The 15,591-nt window shown below is 40.6% G+C and overlaps 1 protein-coding gene across 10 annotated transcripts in view; it reads right to left on the bottom strand.

The window, feature by feature from the left end:
• Nucleotides 1–15,591, bottom strand: part of LOC133371697 (ankyrin repeat and fibronectin type-III domain-containing protein 1-like) — a 473,061-nt gene that overhangs the window by 156,560 nt on the left and 300,910 nt on the right. For all 10 annotated transcript variants that reach the window (XM_061599367.1, XM_061599372.1, XM_061599373.1 and 7 more), the window contains one exon: nt 10,433–10,473. In XM_061599367.1, the coding sequence (XP_061455351.1) occupies nt 10,433–10,473 (41 nt within the window). The remainder of the gene's footprint in view (nt 1–10,432; nt 10,474–15,591) is intronic.

Here is a 15,591-nt window from a genome sequence, read left to right as displayed (position 1 = left end):
TTAATCCCATTATCATCCCAGTCCTAATCTAAAGCTCTGTCACACCACACAAGCTCTTACTTCATGTTCTCACCACACATTTGAGGTTATACAAACTGACATGAAAATTCTACCTGCAATGATGTATTTGTCAGGCCCCATTCACACATGCAAACCACCACTCGATGCTCTAATTGAATGATAGACCTGCATGTGTGAACCAGGCCACAGAGATTAGCCTCAAACCCCTGCTAGCCCTGCAACAACTTAGATGCGGAGCCCTCTAATAGCCCATGCTTACAGCTTGGGAAAGACCAAAAAAATATATTAAAAGAACATAAATAAAGTTGCTTAAGACGGTTGTTTACCTCCCCTCAATATGGGACCCTCTCCTCCACCTCCCCCTGCACTCACAACCTTTCTGTTTAACTTGGCACAGAACAGCTAGATAATTTGTTTCCATTGCAATGAAGTCCTAATTAACTGGAATAAACTTTTTACACTAAGTGTGTTTGTTTAATAAACTGGCCCTTTCAGTGCCTTACCAAGAGCTGATTGATGAATTTGAGGGGAGTGGAAACACGCCGAGCGCTTGGACATTAAAGCTGCAGTGTCTGCAGAGGCTAGTCCTGAAAAAGCTCCCTCTGTGTTTGTGAAATCCAAAATGACACATCAGATGTCTGGCTAGGGACGTGGACTTGAGCTTCACTGTTATGTACAAATATTTAGCATTTTATTTTCTTCTCCCTCCCACCACCTATTGCCTACCCTCAAGACTGTTTGGATTTATTCTGTACAATTTAACGCCGGTGTTGCCCTGTGGTCCCTTTGACTTCCTGCAGCCTTCTCTGCTAGAGCATGATATTGGACAAGCCAGGTATTTGCTTATAGCTGGAAGAAAGGCATCAGGCAGGATAGCCTTCACACAGCTCTGTATAGCTTCTCCAGGAAGGAGGAGCATGACCAAATCTCTATGGTTAAAATATTCCAAATTCTGTTCTCAAGAAATATTTTGCATGCTATGTAAAATATTTAATTTACAAAATGTATTCTGGTTCAAATGTTTGGGTTTTCAAAGGATTTGCAACTCATTTCCAAGGGGGGCAAAGAAAGGTACCAGCAGGTGAAAAAAAAATTATAATCTAGGGAGAAAGGAAATGGCAGAGGGCAGGGACAAGAGCCAACAGGAGGCTGAACAGTTCCAAAGCTTGAGCTCCTTAAGGACTGAAAGACTAATATCTCACCCTAGGTTCCTTAACGTTTTGTAGATGCTTGTTCTTGTTTTTCAATTAGTCTATAAGCTAAATGTTAACTTGAAACAAACCAAACTCCACCGTAATTCCAGATTTTGCCCTGCATAGTGAATGTATGGACACAAAGAATGTACAGATCTTTGAGAGCAGTTCTCTCATGGCCAAGATCAGATATCAGTTGCCTACTAGTGAGCAACTTGCTGGCAGAAAGGATAAAAATGTCTGAACTGAAAAATGTTCACACCTCCAGGAGGCATTTCAGTTAAAATGCTAAACAAAATTCTCCTAATATTATCACAGTGGCTAACTTAAACAAATTGAATCATTTCAACACATGGTAGCAAAATGTTTACTAATAGCATTAAGATACAAGGTGAGTTGAATCAACCTAAATCGGAAAGCTATTGTGTCCTTAGGGTGAGGGTGGGGCATCTTTCTATAGTCAAGTCATGAAAACATGAGAGAACAAACATCTACCACAGCCATTTTAATTTCAATTATCATTATTTTAAGATTAGGACTCAAGAGTTATGCCTGGGCAAAACCATGCATGTTATAATTAGGACTGCACCGTTATTCGCTTCATAACATTTTCAGTGTAAAAATGGGAGGAGGTACACAAAATGCCTGAGGGGGAGAAAACTCGGAATACTTTTTATCATCTGTGTTTATGGCTGTTCACAGCCTAGGATGGTAAACCAACTGTGACCTCTCCTAGTCAGGAACAGTTTGACAACAGTGATCCGTGCTCTGATAATACCCATTTGACTGCTGTAATGCATTGTATGTGATGCTAGTCTTAAAGCAGAAGCTGCAGCTAATTCAAAATACAGCAGACAGGATTTTGCATGGGATGGCTTGCTGGGAACATATCTCACCAGTTCTGAAAGGTCTACACTAATTATAGAATCAATTTCAAAACTGAAGGTGCTGGCTTTAACTTTTAAAGGTCTCCATGGCTTGGGAACCAGATACTTTAAGGACCGCTTTCACCCATCAACATTTGGTTTTAATTTATTTTACTTGTTTTGGTTTTTTGTTTGTTTTAACTACATTGTTTACCTGGGAAAGATCATTTGAAAGGTGGTTATGCATGCCTTGAATAAAATAAAATAAAAATATCTATGACTTTGGACTCAAATAACACACAATGAGAAAGGCATCAAAATACTATTCCCATTCCTTGCAGATACCAGAGAAAAGAGGCTGTGCAAAGGCTGCCTCTTATTTGCAGTCTCTCTTCTAAAAAAAAAAAACAGTCTGCAAAAGGAAAGACTTTCTGACTGGCCCTCTGCGTGTCTTTCACAATGGATGGCATATGTATATTTGGAACTAGTGCAATGTCACAGGATTAAGCCAAAGATCAAGGGAAGGAGCTAGGTGTAGCCTACACAGTCAGTGATCATTAGCAGAAAAGTTCTTCCCAGGACCAAAGATAAGACAAAGTCCAGAGCAAGCCAAGGTCAGGAGCCAGGGTTAATTAGGAGTGTAAAAGCAAAGCATCTCCCAGACAAGACTACATTGATAATTAATGAATCTGTCAGAGGACTGGCGCAAGAGGAGTCAGGCGCAATATGTAACCATAGGATGAGGGAGGGTGTGTGTGTGTGTGTGTCAAGAATAGCAGGGATACGGAGTAGACAAGGAGTTATTCCCCTCTTCATTCCGAAGACTTTAAGAGCCGCTTAAAACATAAAGCCTCAAACACATTTTTAAAGCAGCAGCACCAGTAATCTCAAAACACAACAAAAGCCACCAGATTAAAATGAGACTAAAAGTAGCGCTGAAAGACCTGGGTGAATACAAAGATCTTCACCCTGGCACCAAAGGTCAAATAAAGTAACACCAAGCAAGCCTCTCCACTTGGTCTCAACTAGGTCACTAGCAAGAAGCTCTTTCCCAATCTAGCTACACTGAACAAGGGCATCTGCTTGACAGCTGGTCAGAGCAGGGTCTACTGATAGATCTCTGGGCAATTTGCAGTAGATCAGCAAGGGTGTTTGATTTCATCTGTTTAACAACACCACCCACCAAAAAGAAAAAGGCAGTAGCCTTATTGCACACTTATTTGCCTAATCCATAGACAAGTAGTACATCTTTGAGCCTCAGTGTTCCCTAGCTGTAAAATTAACCTTATGCCTAAGACTCCTGATGCAACTCATTGTTATAACAGCAAGAAAAACAAAATAAAAATCTCTCTACCATGGCTGGCCTTTTGCTAACTCTCAGCCTCAGTGATCCTCAACACTGTAAAACAGTTCCAGGCTATGGTCTGAAGACATGTAAGGCCAGCTCCCTGCGGAAGCTAAGCAGCGTCAGGTCTGGTCTGTGCCTGGATGGGAGACTGCCTGGGAACCATACGTAAGCCGCCGTGGGTTTCTATCATGAGAAGAATAAATGTAATAAATAAATAACATGAGAGTTAAGAGATTGTCTGTGACCTGATCTTTGTGAAGCTCTGCAGGTCAGTTTTACAGTTATATGTTAAAAGCCTTGATCTATAATATCTCAGATGAGAAATTTTACTTGTATATTCAGATTATCCCAGTTTGTGTCTCAGGTGCAGCAGGTAATTGCCTCAATCCCTCAGTTGCCATGCACAGCAACTATTTTGCATTGACTCTAGTTGGCTGTCAGGCTTCTAATAAAAATCAAAGCATATCCTATAAGCCTGGTTTGTCCGTCCAGCCCTGTTCTAGAGCCCCCTGCTGAATTACATGTTTGCCTAGAAAGGAATAGTGGAACCTGTGGCAACTTGCCTAGGATGAAGTTCCCAGTTTGTGCTTGGATGACCTTCACATGTATATTTTGGAAACAAATGCAAGCTTCATTTGAACTTATTTTAATGACCAATAATAAGAAGGCAGGTAGGTTCTGGTATCATGTAGTTAACTGTATACTTGTTTACACATTATGGTATGCTTCTTCTTCACCACTTTGAGCAGTATAAAAGAGAAAGCAACAATTTTCAAAACCAATATAAAATGTGAATATATGTTGGTTTAACATTTGAACTACATGCAGAAACGCAAAAGACTTTTGAAGCATTGCTTGTCAAAAGAGCCTGATTACAAACAAGAGGCAACAACAGTAGTAACAAACTTTACTAAGAAGCCAAACACATTTTGTAATACAAGGGTTACTTAAAAAAGTCGAAGTCAGCCCAGCAATAAATCGTTGTGTTTAGGATCTTTGTACAGAACGAATATGTTAGCAAGCTACGCCACTTCATAATGTGAAAAATCACTCTGAATATACAGAGTTGGGAGTTATAATGTAACAGTTGGAAACAGAAGCACTATATCCTGGTATTGAAATGTTAAACCTAGCTGGCAAGACCACTAAATGTCTAACACTTAAGACCTCCACAGCAGGTGCTTCTAGCCACAACAATTTAAAAAGCCAGAGGCTGAATGAGATACAAGAAATGGGCTGCTGTTTTTCTAAACTTCCTTGTCAATACAAAAACAGCAAAACAGCCAAAGAGTTGAGCTTGGCAATGTTGACCAAGATGCAGTAGTTTTCTATGAGTTTGGTAGGTTCATTTTCTCCCCCATTCCTAATTTAGTTTGAAACCTCAAGAAAATTTGCGTCTTATTTTTTATTTTCCTCAGAACTGGAAGGAAATTTCTATCAAAAGGAATTACAGATTGTACTAGATATTGTGTATGCTTCATTGTAATTCTTGCACACAGGCTAAAGAAATAGTAGTGCATGCATTTTTTCATAAATCATACTGTAGCATGGGATCTGGAAAGTTTAATAAGCACGGTCAGCCAGCAAATGTTCAGAATTTAAATGGGCCTTGCAGATTTCGATAAAACTGGTTTTGTGAGTGATGCTCAGCCCCAGCTCTGCTATATTCAAACAGCAGCAAAAGCAGTTATTAAATTTTGCAGGGAAAATGAATGCAAGATTCTCACTAAAGCACTCTTGTGGGAGGAAAGATCCCATTTGTTATGCTCTTGCTGCAATATTCTTTGCTTCACATTGTCATACTTTGTTTTGTTTATGTTGATAACCCACTCTACCTAAAACATTTTTCCTTACATTATTTGATTGTGGGGATTATTCTCAGTAAGATATGATGTCAAAAACCATCTTTGTGTCGACTCATCATTTCAGACTAAGGAGAATCCATTCCAAAGATGCCCATCCCTCCACTGGATGTTTCTTAACCAGTTACCAATCCTTCAGTTTTTGCCACTCATCATCTAGTTGCTACTGACCACACCTGCTTATTTTCTCTCAGACCCTCCTGTAGCCACATATGTTTACAGTTTTTTGTACCCTCATCCCACCTCTAGCCAACAAGAAAAGCAGAGCTACTATCTGGTACCCTTTGACTAAGGATCCATGGTCCCTTGTTTTCTGCTGCTATTCATTCCCTATTCATAAGGAAATATTTGCCATCACTCAGTGCCATATGGCTGCACTATTGGGGGTACTTTATTTCAGAAGCTCCAAAGATACAATACCCTTGCAAATCTCCTGGTGCTAATCATAAAAGAGAGTTCAGAACAGATCTAATCATTCCTGAACACTGACATATCATTGGCTTAGTATGGATTGAAAAACACATCTATTACTTGAAGGAGGGCTTTAAGACTTTTCACTAACTGCATATAAAATGTGAATATCACAGCTATTACATCGGTTGGCTTGATCACCTTATGAATGAAGATATGACAGCACTGTCTGCATTCATTTTGGTGGTGGTGGTGGTCAAATTTGGTATCTGGATGCGCTTTCCTGCCCAGCTTCTTTTATAGGCATTTTATCATCACACAACCCTTGACCCCCTTTTAGATTTTAATTCTTGGAGTTGTCTATCACATATAAATGGTTTTCAGCTATGGCTTTCAATTAATTCAAGTTGGGGATGCAAGGAATCTGCTAGAGGACGCTAAAGCCTTTCTGCTAGCCATGCATTCTTTCATTTTGTTCCATTTTGTTCATCTCCAACCGCTCATTAAACTGGCAGTAACCAGTCATTAACCACCACCACCAATGACCCCTGACTCGAAGAGAGGCCAAGATCTGAATGGCCAAGCAGAATTACTTCTCTGTTGTTGCTCTTCAGGGTGGTCCCTTTAGGATGGGCAGAGGGCAGTATGGCAGAAAAAGTTCACCTTATGGTCTGACAAACACCCCTTCCAGCATTCAACTCTCCCTCTCTATGCCTGGGCACTTTTGTTCTTTCAAACTGAATTTTAAATTGACACGTCCATTAGTGGCAAGGAGAGTCTCAGCCAAGCAGATTTTAAAAACTGGACTAAAACTAAAATTACAGAAGAGACCATGTTTGTTACAAATTGGGGGAAAGACTTGTTTCTATAGCAACCAAATCAGTACAAAGTTTCTCAATGCACTCTCAACACATTAAAAGCTATGGAACATAAAAGAAAAAACTCCCACAAGGCTTCATGAATCTAACCATTTCCAAGATAGGAACCAAATTTTATATGTAATAAGGGCTTGTCTTGAGAGTATGGTATGATGGCACAACAATAGTTTGCTATATCACAAGGGCTCAGGGGCTGATAGAGGGGTAAGCCAATGCTCCAAGTTGAGTTTGCACCTGATAATTGTAGATAGCGCTAGGAAATTTCCTAATCAGACTTTGTGCGGTGGTTTTACCTTCCCTTCTAGTATCTAAGTGAGCAAAGGGTATAAATCGAACAAATGTCTCGCCTATGCTGTTTGACAACTCAATTCTTAGTAGCAAAAAACCATTTCCTGTACAGTGCCATTTAAAGCAACCATCTAACCGAAGATTAAGATTTGGGGCCAGCCTTGCATATGGCAGGTATGCAAAAAATTCAGGCAGGTTTATCTCAGCTGTCAGTAATAAAAATCTAGGATTAAGCTCCCAAGTGTCACAGCCCCTTCTCAAGATTTCTCAGTCTGACTTTATCACTGTGAGCAGAAGCAGCAGATTGTGCAGGAAGATTTTATTATTTCACCTGCCTGTTGAGCAAGTGACACCTTGTCATGCACCCCATTAGGATATGGTCAGAAAGAAAAAGCAGGAGAAATTGCCAGATGCTTTTCTAAAGAAATATTCAACACAGAAGGTATGCAACATGAGACACAACAGCTTATTTAATTTGCTGCTGACACTGTGCTAATCGTGTGTTCTGTGCTACACTAAGTAGCTGACTCACCTGCTTCCTCTATTGTCCACTGTCTAGCTAAGAGGCTGGATTTCTTGAACATGCTTATGCATCTCTCTTTGCTTAAGCAACATGTTGACAACCAATTTATTGAAACATACATACACTTTCAGCTGCCCATTGTTTAATTTGGAAAATACTCAACAAAGTGAGAAGAAAAGAACTGGTTGGGTTGGCTTTAAGTGAGACAATGCAATCTTCCATTCTACACTTTAAGGAACAGTATGAGGTATGCCAGAGTTTGTCTTTCATAAGGATGTTCACTTCCAGGGACAGGATAACTACATATAGTCTTAAATATAAATAAAAGGATTTGAGTTCACAACTCTGTGGTACAGCACATGTGAGAGAGACTACAGTTCAGTGGCAGACTTGCTCTTTGCCCCACACTTGAGGCCAAGACAGCCAGAATTGCCACTGACATCAGCAAAGGAGAAGAGCAACTCCATCACCCCCCCATGAGGATTCTAATTAGAGATACATGAACATCCCAAAAAGAGCCATGCGTTTGCAAGTGCCAAAGTTAAGCTTTTTCCAAGTAACTAGTTTGAGCACTCACAAAAGGCTCAACTATGCTCAAGGGATGCTCCCTTCCATGGTGTTGACTGAAGGGCCTACCAGCTTACCTGCCATAAAGGGGGAAGCAGTGGTGGCAGAGGGCGATCCAGATCTCCAGTGGAATATTAATTCCCAACCGAGAAGACTATTTATTATTTACTTCAAAAGTTTATACACTGCTTAACATGTAGTCTCCAAGTAGTGTACAGTAAGGTTACAAGATACAGTCAAGATAAAGCCAGTTAAAATTATGTTGGACTACAAGACTCAGCATCCCCATTGGGGAAATGCTGCTGTTGTATCAATTTTGCCACAGAGTGTTGTTTTTTAAAAAAAAGAAAAAAAGGAACAGCAGAAAATTGGCATACATAGTAACCCAAAATTATAAGTGCATCAAATATAGCAGGGTGGAATTAAAGGTGGGCCCAGTATTTGAAAAGGCTGAAGGCTCCTGCCATACACAACATCTTAACAGATGTCAGTTGAAGATCTGTCTATAGGGCAACTTGCTCTAGGACAAGTCTTGCTAAGTATGTATGTACTTATGTACTTCATGTACTGGGATATGCATATCTCCTACTTACAGAAAAGACCCAGTTCTGCCAAAAGCTGAGCCATTCTGAAGCACATCATCTTATAGAGATCTCATTAGGATCAGCATTTACTGTACACTTTTATAATCCCAATGTCATAGTGACAGTACACGACACAGCAAAAATGCCAAGACTGACTAATGTAGTACACATCACTCAAGACGGTGCACCTTAACCTTCTGATGGAATCATGCTGCCAATGGCATAGGAAAGGGAGCAGTTTTGAAAACTGCCAAATATTCGAAGGTCTCACTCCCTTTCCCCAAACTAGCAATTAAAAAGTGCCCTGAAGCAAGAAGACTAATAATTCTAAATTAAAAAAAAACCCTAAATGCTGATTTAAAAGCCTAATCTTACACATGTAATGTTTTACAACATGATGTTAGCTAGTTAGCAAGATCATTCTGGGAGGTAGGGGGGCGCACTCAGCAGTACCTGCCCTTTTTGCCCCACATGAAGTGCACAGTTATGCCAAAGGTGCTTGTGTGCCATTGTCAGGGGACAATATTCCTATGTCACCCTTTGGTATCCTTCTGCTACACGTATATATTTTCCATGTGGCAAAGAAAGACTCTAAACAAAGAGTATTGAACAAAACAAAGAGATAAGAATGTGGATAGATGGGAGTGCCTTGTCTCACAAATTTTTCCTCCTCTGACCTACACAAAACCATTTGAGTGCACAACAATATAAAAGTAAGTTCAGTGCATTAAAATAATTAATTATTGTTTGAAAATTACAAAAATCTGCAAAAATAAATCACCATCTGATTTTGGACAGCAAATAGGTACAAGATATATCCAACAAAATATGTCAAATGGAAATATGAAAAATCCAGATTAATGTACAATAGTTTACACAAATACATTCTTGATAAATACTGAATACTGTTGCATTTACATCTGTATCCCACCCTATATCCAAAGCAAACACTGTGTTTAAAACCACCCAGAAAAAATAACCACCCAGAAAAAGGGCAGCGAATTCAAATAATGCCTGAAAAAGGCTTTAACAACTCCCTTCCCTATTACCAAGTAACACCGGAAAGAGAAAAGCTACACTTTCTACCAGAAAAGACTGTGATGAGGGACCATAGGAAGGAAGCTCAAATGCTCTAGGCCAGCTTTTCCCAACCTTTGGGTCCTCAGATGTTGATGGACTACAGTTCCCATCATTCCTAACCATTGGCCATGCTGGCTGGGGCTGATGGGAGCTGCAGTCCAACAGCATCTGGAAGAAGGAACTAGGAGCTGACACAAGAGCAAGCAAACACTGGGGCTTAGTATAAGAACATTAAATAATTGAATCCCCTTTTGTTATGGCATGTTAAAAAGGTCCACAGCAGTTGCCAAAGCTTTGATTACTTTTTTAGTGCTGGGCATTGAAATATAGCAACTCAATTGGCTGAAGCAAAACCAACCCTGTTCAGACAGCAGCTACCTGAATGAAGATGGTATCCTTGTGGCATCTCAGATTACAACCACCACCTTCTGCTATCTATGGTAAGGTTATCACATTACAACTTCTAAAAGTGATGCCTCAAGAATTATGGAACCCACATTATATTTTATCATGACAGATTCTGCTTTGCTCCCATACCTCTAATGCAGGAGTGGCTAATGTATGGCCCTCCCAAGGTTGTTGGAGTCCCTGCAGCCCCAGCCAGCATGGTCAAATGGGCAGGAATGTTGGGGTTTGTAGCCCAACAACATCTGGAGGGCCACAGATAAGCCATTCCAGCTCTAAGTTTTCAGAGACAAAACAATGACATGTGCAAAGGTAACACAGATTCCTTATAAAGATTGCAATCATTAACACGTTTACTTGGCTTTACATCTTGTTGAAATCACACACACACAAACATAACACTTACTTTGATGTATACAAGTCCTTCTTGTCTGCTGATCCAAGGCTCTGGAAGACAGAAAGGATCCCATTAAATCTTACCTTCTCCCTAGGTATATGCAGCACACAAAACAAATATCACAAAGCATTACATGGGGCTTACAGTTTCTACATTTTCACCTTTGGTTATCACATTATACCCAGCAATCACCTGGTATCATACCCATCAATGAAAACGAAATGGGACATTAGAGAGCTTTCATATGGAGAACTTGTCAGGTGTCTAGGGCTGGAAAAGCAAATCTGACCTTTGCAAAGCAGATGGAGAATGTGTCAATAATGGGTCTCACCACAGGTGGTATTATTATTATTAACAACAACAACAACAACCCTTCCTCCCAAGAGGAGCCCAGGGCAGGAAACAAAAACAAAAAGAATCTTTAGAACAAAATGTCTTTTAAAACATCTGTAAAACATCTTAAAAAATAAATCTAGAACAATTCCAGTAATGATGCATACTGGGATAAGATCTCTACTTTAAAGGCTTGTTGAAAGAGGAAGGTCTTCAATAGGTGCCGAAAAGACAACAGAGATAGTGCCTGTCTAATATTTAAGGGGAGGGAATTCCAAAGAGTAGGTGCCACAATGCTGAAGGTCTGTTTCCTATGTTGTGCAGAACAGACCTCCTGATAAGATGGTATCTGTAGGAGGCCCTCACTTGCAGAGCACAGTGATCAACTGGGTATATAAAGGGTAAAGCGGTCTTTCAGATATCCTGGTCCTAACCTGTACAGACCTTTATAAACCAAAGCCAGCACCTTGAACTTAGCCTGGTAACTAATAGGCAGCTGATGAAAGAGCTGACTGAAGACTAGCAGGACCAGCATGAGACCGAAAATGCCCACAAGCCAGGGAGGGGCTGTAGCTAAGGGGAAGAGCATGTACTTTGCACGCAGAAGGTTCAGTCCCTGGTATCTCCAGTGAAAAAAGATTTCAGGAAACAGTTGCTAGGAAAGACCAAAACCCTGCAGAGCCATTGCTCTCATTGGAGAGTGGAGACACTACTAAGCTAGACGAAACTAATAGTCAGTTCAGTATAAGGCATTCATTTACACATTTAATCCTGTACTATTAAACACCTCTTTGAGCTATAACTTCTCCCACTTCTAGATTTAGTGTTACTGTGCACATCCAGCCATGGGAAAACCTGCCTTTTGAAAATGCCCTAAGTTATTCTGAATGGTCAATACTACATATATAAGAGATATTATAAGTCAAATTTTGTTTGGGTGCTACCTAGATGGGATTGGAAATTCATCTTACATCGGTGGAAAATGGGACACTCAAATCCTAGCCAAGCAAGCCACCATGTTTCATAAATTTCACCCAAACATTTCTTAGTGCACTGAAAAGTGCAGGCTGAGTGGAGAGACAGGAAGGAAGTTTGAAAACCCTACAGACATGAAAGCAAACAGGGCTGCCGGGGCAAACCATGTTGAATCACTAGCTAAATGAATGCACATTCTTCAAGCCACAAAAAATGCCAGAGACCTCAGATATGAGCAACCCAGTCCGCCGGTGAAGTAGAGATTCCTATGAGCTAATCTACCCAAAGTCCAACTCATCCATCATCTTTTTGCCAGCCAATGTCATACTGCCCAAGTAATTTAAGTATTTGACAGAATCCTCAAATACTTCAAGGAATATAGAGTTTCCAAAAGATATGACAAGACTGAATTCCTCAGAGGACTGACAATTTGCATACGCATTAACCATTCCATTTGCAAAGAAGTAATAGTTCACTGTGGACTCAGCTGGCTGTCAATCCCAGGTTGAGTGTAAGGATGTGCTGGACGTGTGCACACATTTGTGCACTTTCTAGAAGAAGCAGAGTAAGATTAGCGCTGTGGAATCACAGCAATGTAAGTATGAAAGAACGTGTGCAGGATACCTGCAAGGGATGTAGGTATATAAAACGTGTTACCTTCTGAATCTATGGCAACCTGTGCCAGTCACAAGGGGCAGCTGACTGGGGGTGCAAGGGAGTCCTACATCTCATACCTCCACCTACAACCTACTGCCAATGACATTTTATTTCCATTACTCTTATTAGGCAAGGAGAGGTCTTGACGTATCAGCTCTCTTCTGCTAAAGGTTTTCTACTGTCATACTGAGAACCAACCCTGGGGGGAGGAAAATATTTCCCCAGAAATAAACATACCCATATACAGCCATACAAAGGCCACACCCCAGTTGCCCCGTGGAAGACGGTATGGTGTTATTTGACTTGAAGACTCACAGAAAAGAACAGAAAAAGCCAGGAACAGGAAAGCAAATCTATGCCTGGCAATCTCACTTCCAGAAGTTTGTTGCCTATTCTTACCATCGATTACACACTTAACTGGGAGCAAAAGATGGAATACAAAAGAGACGGGCCAAACCTTAGCTCAAGAAGCCCAAGATTTCCAAATGACCTAAAGTATCTTCTTCTGCATTCAACCTGTAGTTCTAGTCTCTCCTTGTTTATGTCCCCAAGCTCCTTCTTCTAATCCTTCTTTTCCTTGCAGGAGAAGCTGAGGTTGATAGTTGCTTGCTAGTAGCATGCTTGCACTCCGGAGCTGCTGTTGTACTTTCACGTTGCGGTTGCCAGGCAATGCCTACAAGCTGACTCCAAAGCAGTAGGAAGCAACCAGGCAGAATACTAATCAATGGAGCAATAAACGTGCCCTCCCTAGTGCTCACAAAATGAGACCTGCCCCCTAAAAACAGCAGCAACTGCAGCTTAAGTTTATTTGTGTGCAAAGTAAATTGAAAAGCAAAGCCTCAGGCTCCCTATTCGGGAGGAAGCTTGGATATTATTAGATTGTAAGTCTGTGGGCAGGCCTGATGTGGTTTTTTTTTTAATCATAATTTGTATAGCATCGAGTTTTCCTGTAGGTGAACAGATTATTACAGCCATTGCAAATGAGGCCAACATCACACCAAGTTACACTCACCATATTTGTGCACTGAGAAATGGGGGGGCAGATTTATTGCTCTGTTGGTGAGAAAATATGCTATCTCGCTCAGTAAATCGGTTTTCCAGAAGTATTTGGGGACATGGGCAAAAGGTGCCATACAATTTAATAGCAAACAACCATGATTTGGGGGGGGGATCTGAGGAGGTGCCGGAGGCTGATGGATCAGTACCCCTAGGGAAACCCCAATTAAATCCCACAGGCTACAGAAAGTACTTCCTCTATAAACCCCTCTTGCCTCTGGATTGATTAGCAAAGATAGAAGCTACACTCCAGAGGCTAGATGATGCTCAGGGCTTCCGTTTGCTGATCCCTCCCTTATAAGCTAAAGAAGAGAGCTTTTACACTCCCCAGTTAAGCTACATTTATAGGGTGTCAGGACAGGTAACAAACTAAAAATTACAAAATAATAATCTACAAAGTGTAAAACACATTAAGAAGAATAGTACTATTTACAGCAGATATAGGGAACCTTCAGCTCTCTAGATGTTACTGAACCAAACCTTCCATCATCACTGGTCACTGACCATGCTTGCCAGGGCTGATGGGAGTAGTAGTTAATCAAAATCTGGAGGGCCAAAGGTTCACCACTCCTGATTTACAGGGAGGACACGTGCATTTTCATGCTTCATTTCTAAGGCTTGGGTAAACAGTTGTATCTTAAATGGCCAACAGAAGATATAAAGTGTTGGTGCCATGCACACTTCTATGGGAAGGGAGTTCTACAGTTTTGGAACTACCATAGAGAAGGACCTGTCACAGGCCACTGTCATCCTCCCAGACATCTTGAAGGCAACAGTGACTCTTTTGCTCATCTCAGTACCCAAACAGGTGCCTATGCGAGGAAAGCTCCTTTAGGGAACAATCCAGTCCCTGTAATGAAGTTCCATAAAAACCACCTAGTATACGTATAAGAGAACCAGAAAAAAATAACATGAAACCTGTTTACTGTAAACTCTAACACCCATATGAATGTAAGAATTTTATAATTGAATTCCTTGACCTCCAAAACATATATTTAGACACAAGAATGATATGTGTTCCAGAAGCCGAAATAGGTGCAGCTAAAATATGGTGGCAGCCATTTTGAAAGCCAGCATCTAGAAAATCTGTTCCAGACTGTGGTGATGTCAAGTTTTTCTGGTTCTCTTATACATATACTAGGTGGATTTATTGGTTAGACAAATCAGAACAGATTTTTTTTTATGGAACTTCAGTACAGGGACAGGACTACAAGTCATTTAGGGCTTTCTAAATCAACATATGTACCTTGAATTAAGCTTGGAAATGAATAGGCAATCAGTGCAGATGCCTCAGGACAAGTGTAATTTGAGTCCTTGAAGTCATGCCAGACAGCATCCTGGCTCTGCATTGTGCACCAGTTGCAGCCTTCAAGCTATCTTCAAGGGCAGTTCCACATAAATCACATTGCAATAGTCCAATCTGGAGGTTACTAACGTATGGAGAACAGTGGCCAAATCACCTCTGTACTTAAAACTCAGCTCACTGCCATTACTTAGCCTTAGTGGGTTTAACTTGCCCTCCAGTTTCTCAAAAAGTTTTCTTCCCTCATTAAAAGAGTTTTCTGTTTTCTGCCTTATTCATAGGGCACTTCAGGCATTTCCTTAGAATTTTGGTAGGTGCAGGATCAAGCTTATCTTACTGTTATGAAGTGGCCAAGGGTGGTGGTCTGTCTTCCTTTCCATTAAACATTTATGCAGCACTCTGCAGCCTCCTTGACTGTCCACACTTCCATCCCTGGCTATCCATCCTGGTGGCCACCTCAAAGATATGGTTAAGTTCGACAAAAATCCTGTACTCTATCTATAACAATTTCTCCAGTTTTTCTCTCATCTTTGGTAATATTTGAACGCAATTTGTTTTCTCATTAATTGACTCTATTGTCAGGGGTGGGGTGGGGGATACAGAATAAAATTTCAACACAGCACTAATTTAACTTATGAACCTGTTACTGAAGCTCCTGGCATGGGCTCTTTGCCCTTCTCTTCATTAAATTTCATTATAGGCCGGATTTTCTTATTATATGACAACTCTATTCAGAACATTAGTGTAGTCATGGCAGAGAACTGAACTTGATGCACTTTAGGATCACAAATAGCCTAGCAATTCCACAGGACTGCTATTTTCATGAATTCATTTTATGCTCACA

The sequence above is a fragment of the Rhineura floridana genome, chromosome 17, assembly GCF_030035675.1.
Source record: "Rhineura floridana isolate rRhiFlo1 chromosome 17, rRhiFlo1.hap2, whole genome shotgun sequence".
Taxonomy (NCBI): Eukaryota; Metazoa; Chordata; class Lepidosauria; order Squamata; family Rhineuridae; genus Rhineura; species Rhineura floridana.
Note: the sequence above shows the minus strand (reverse complement) of the source record. Positions and strands in the feature narration are given on the sequence as shown.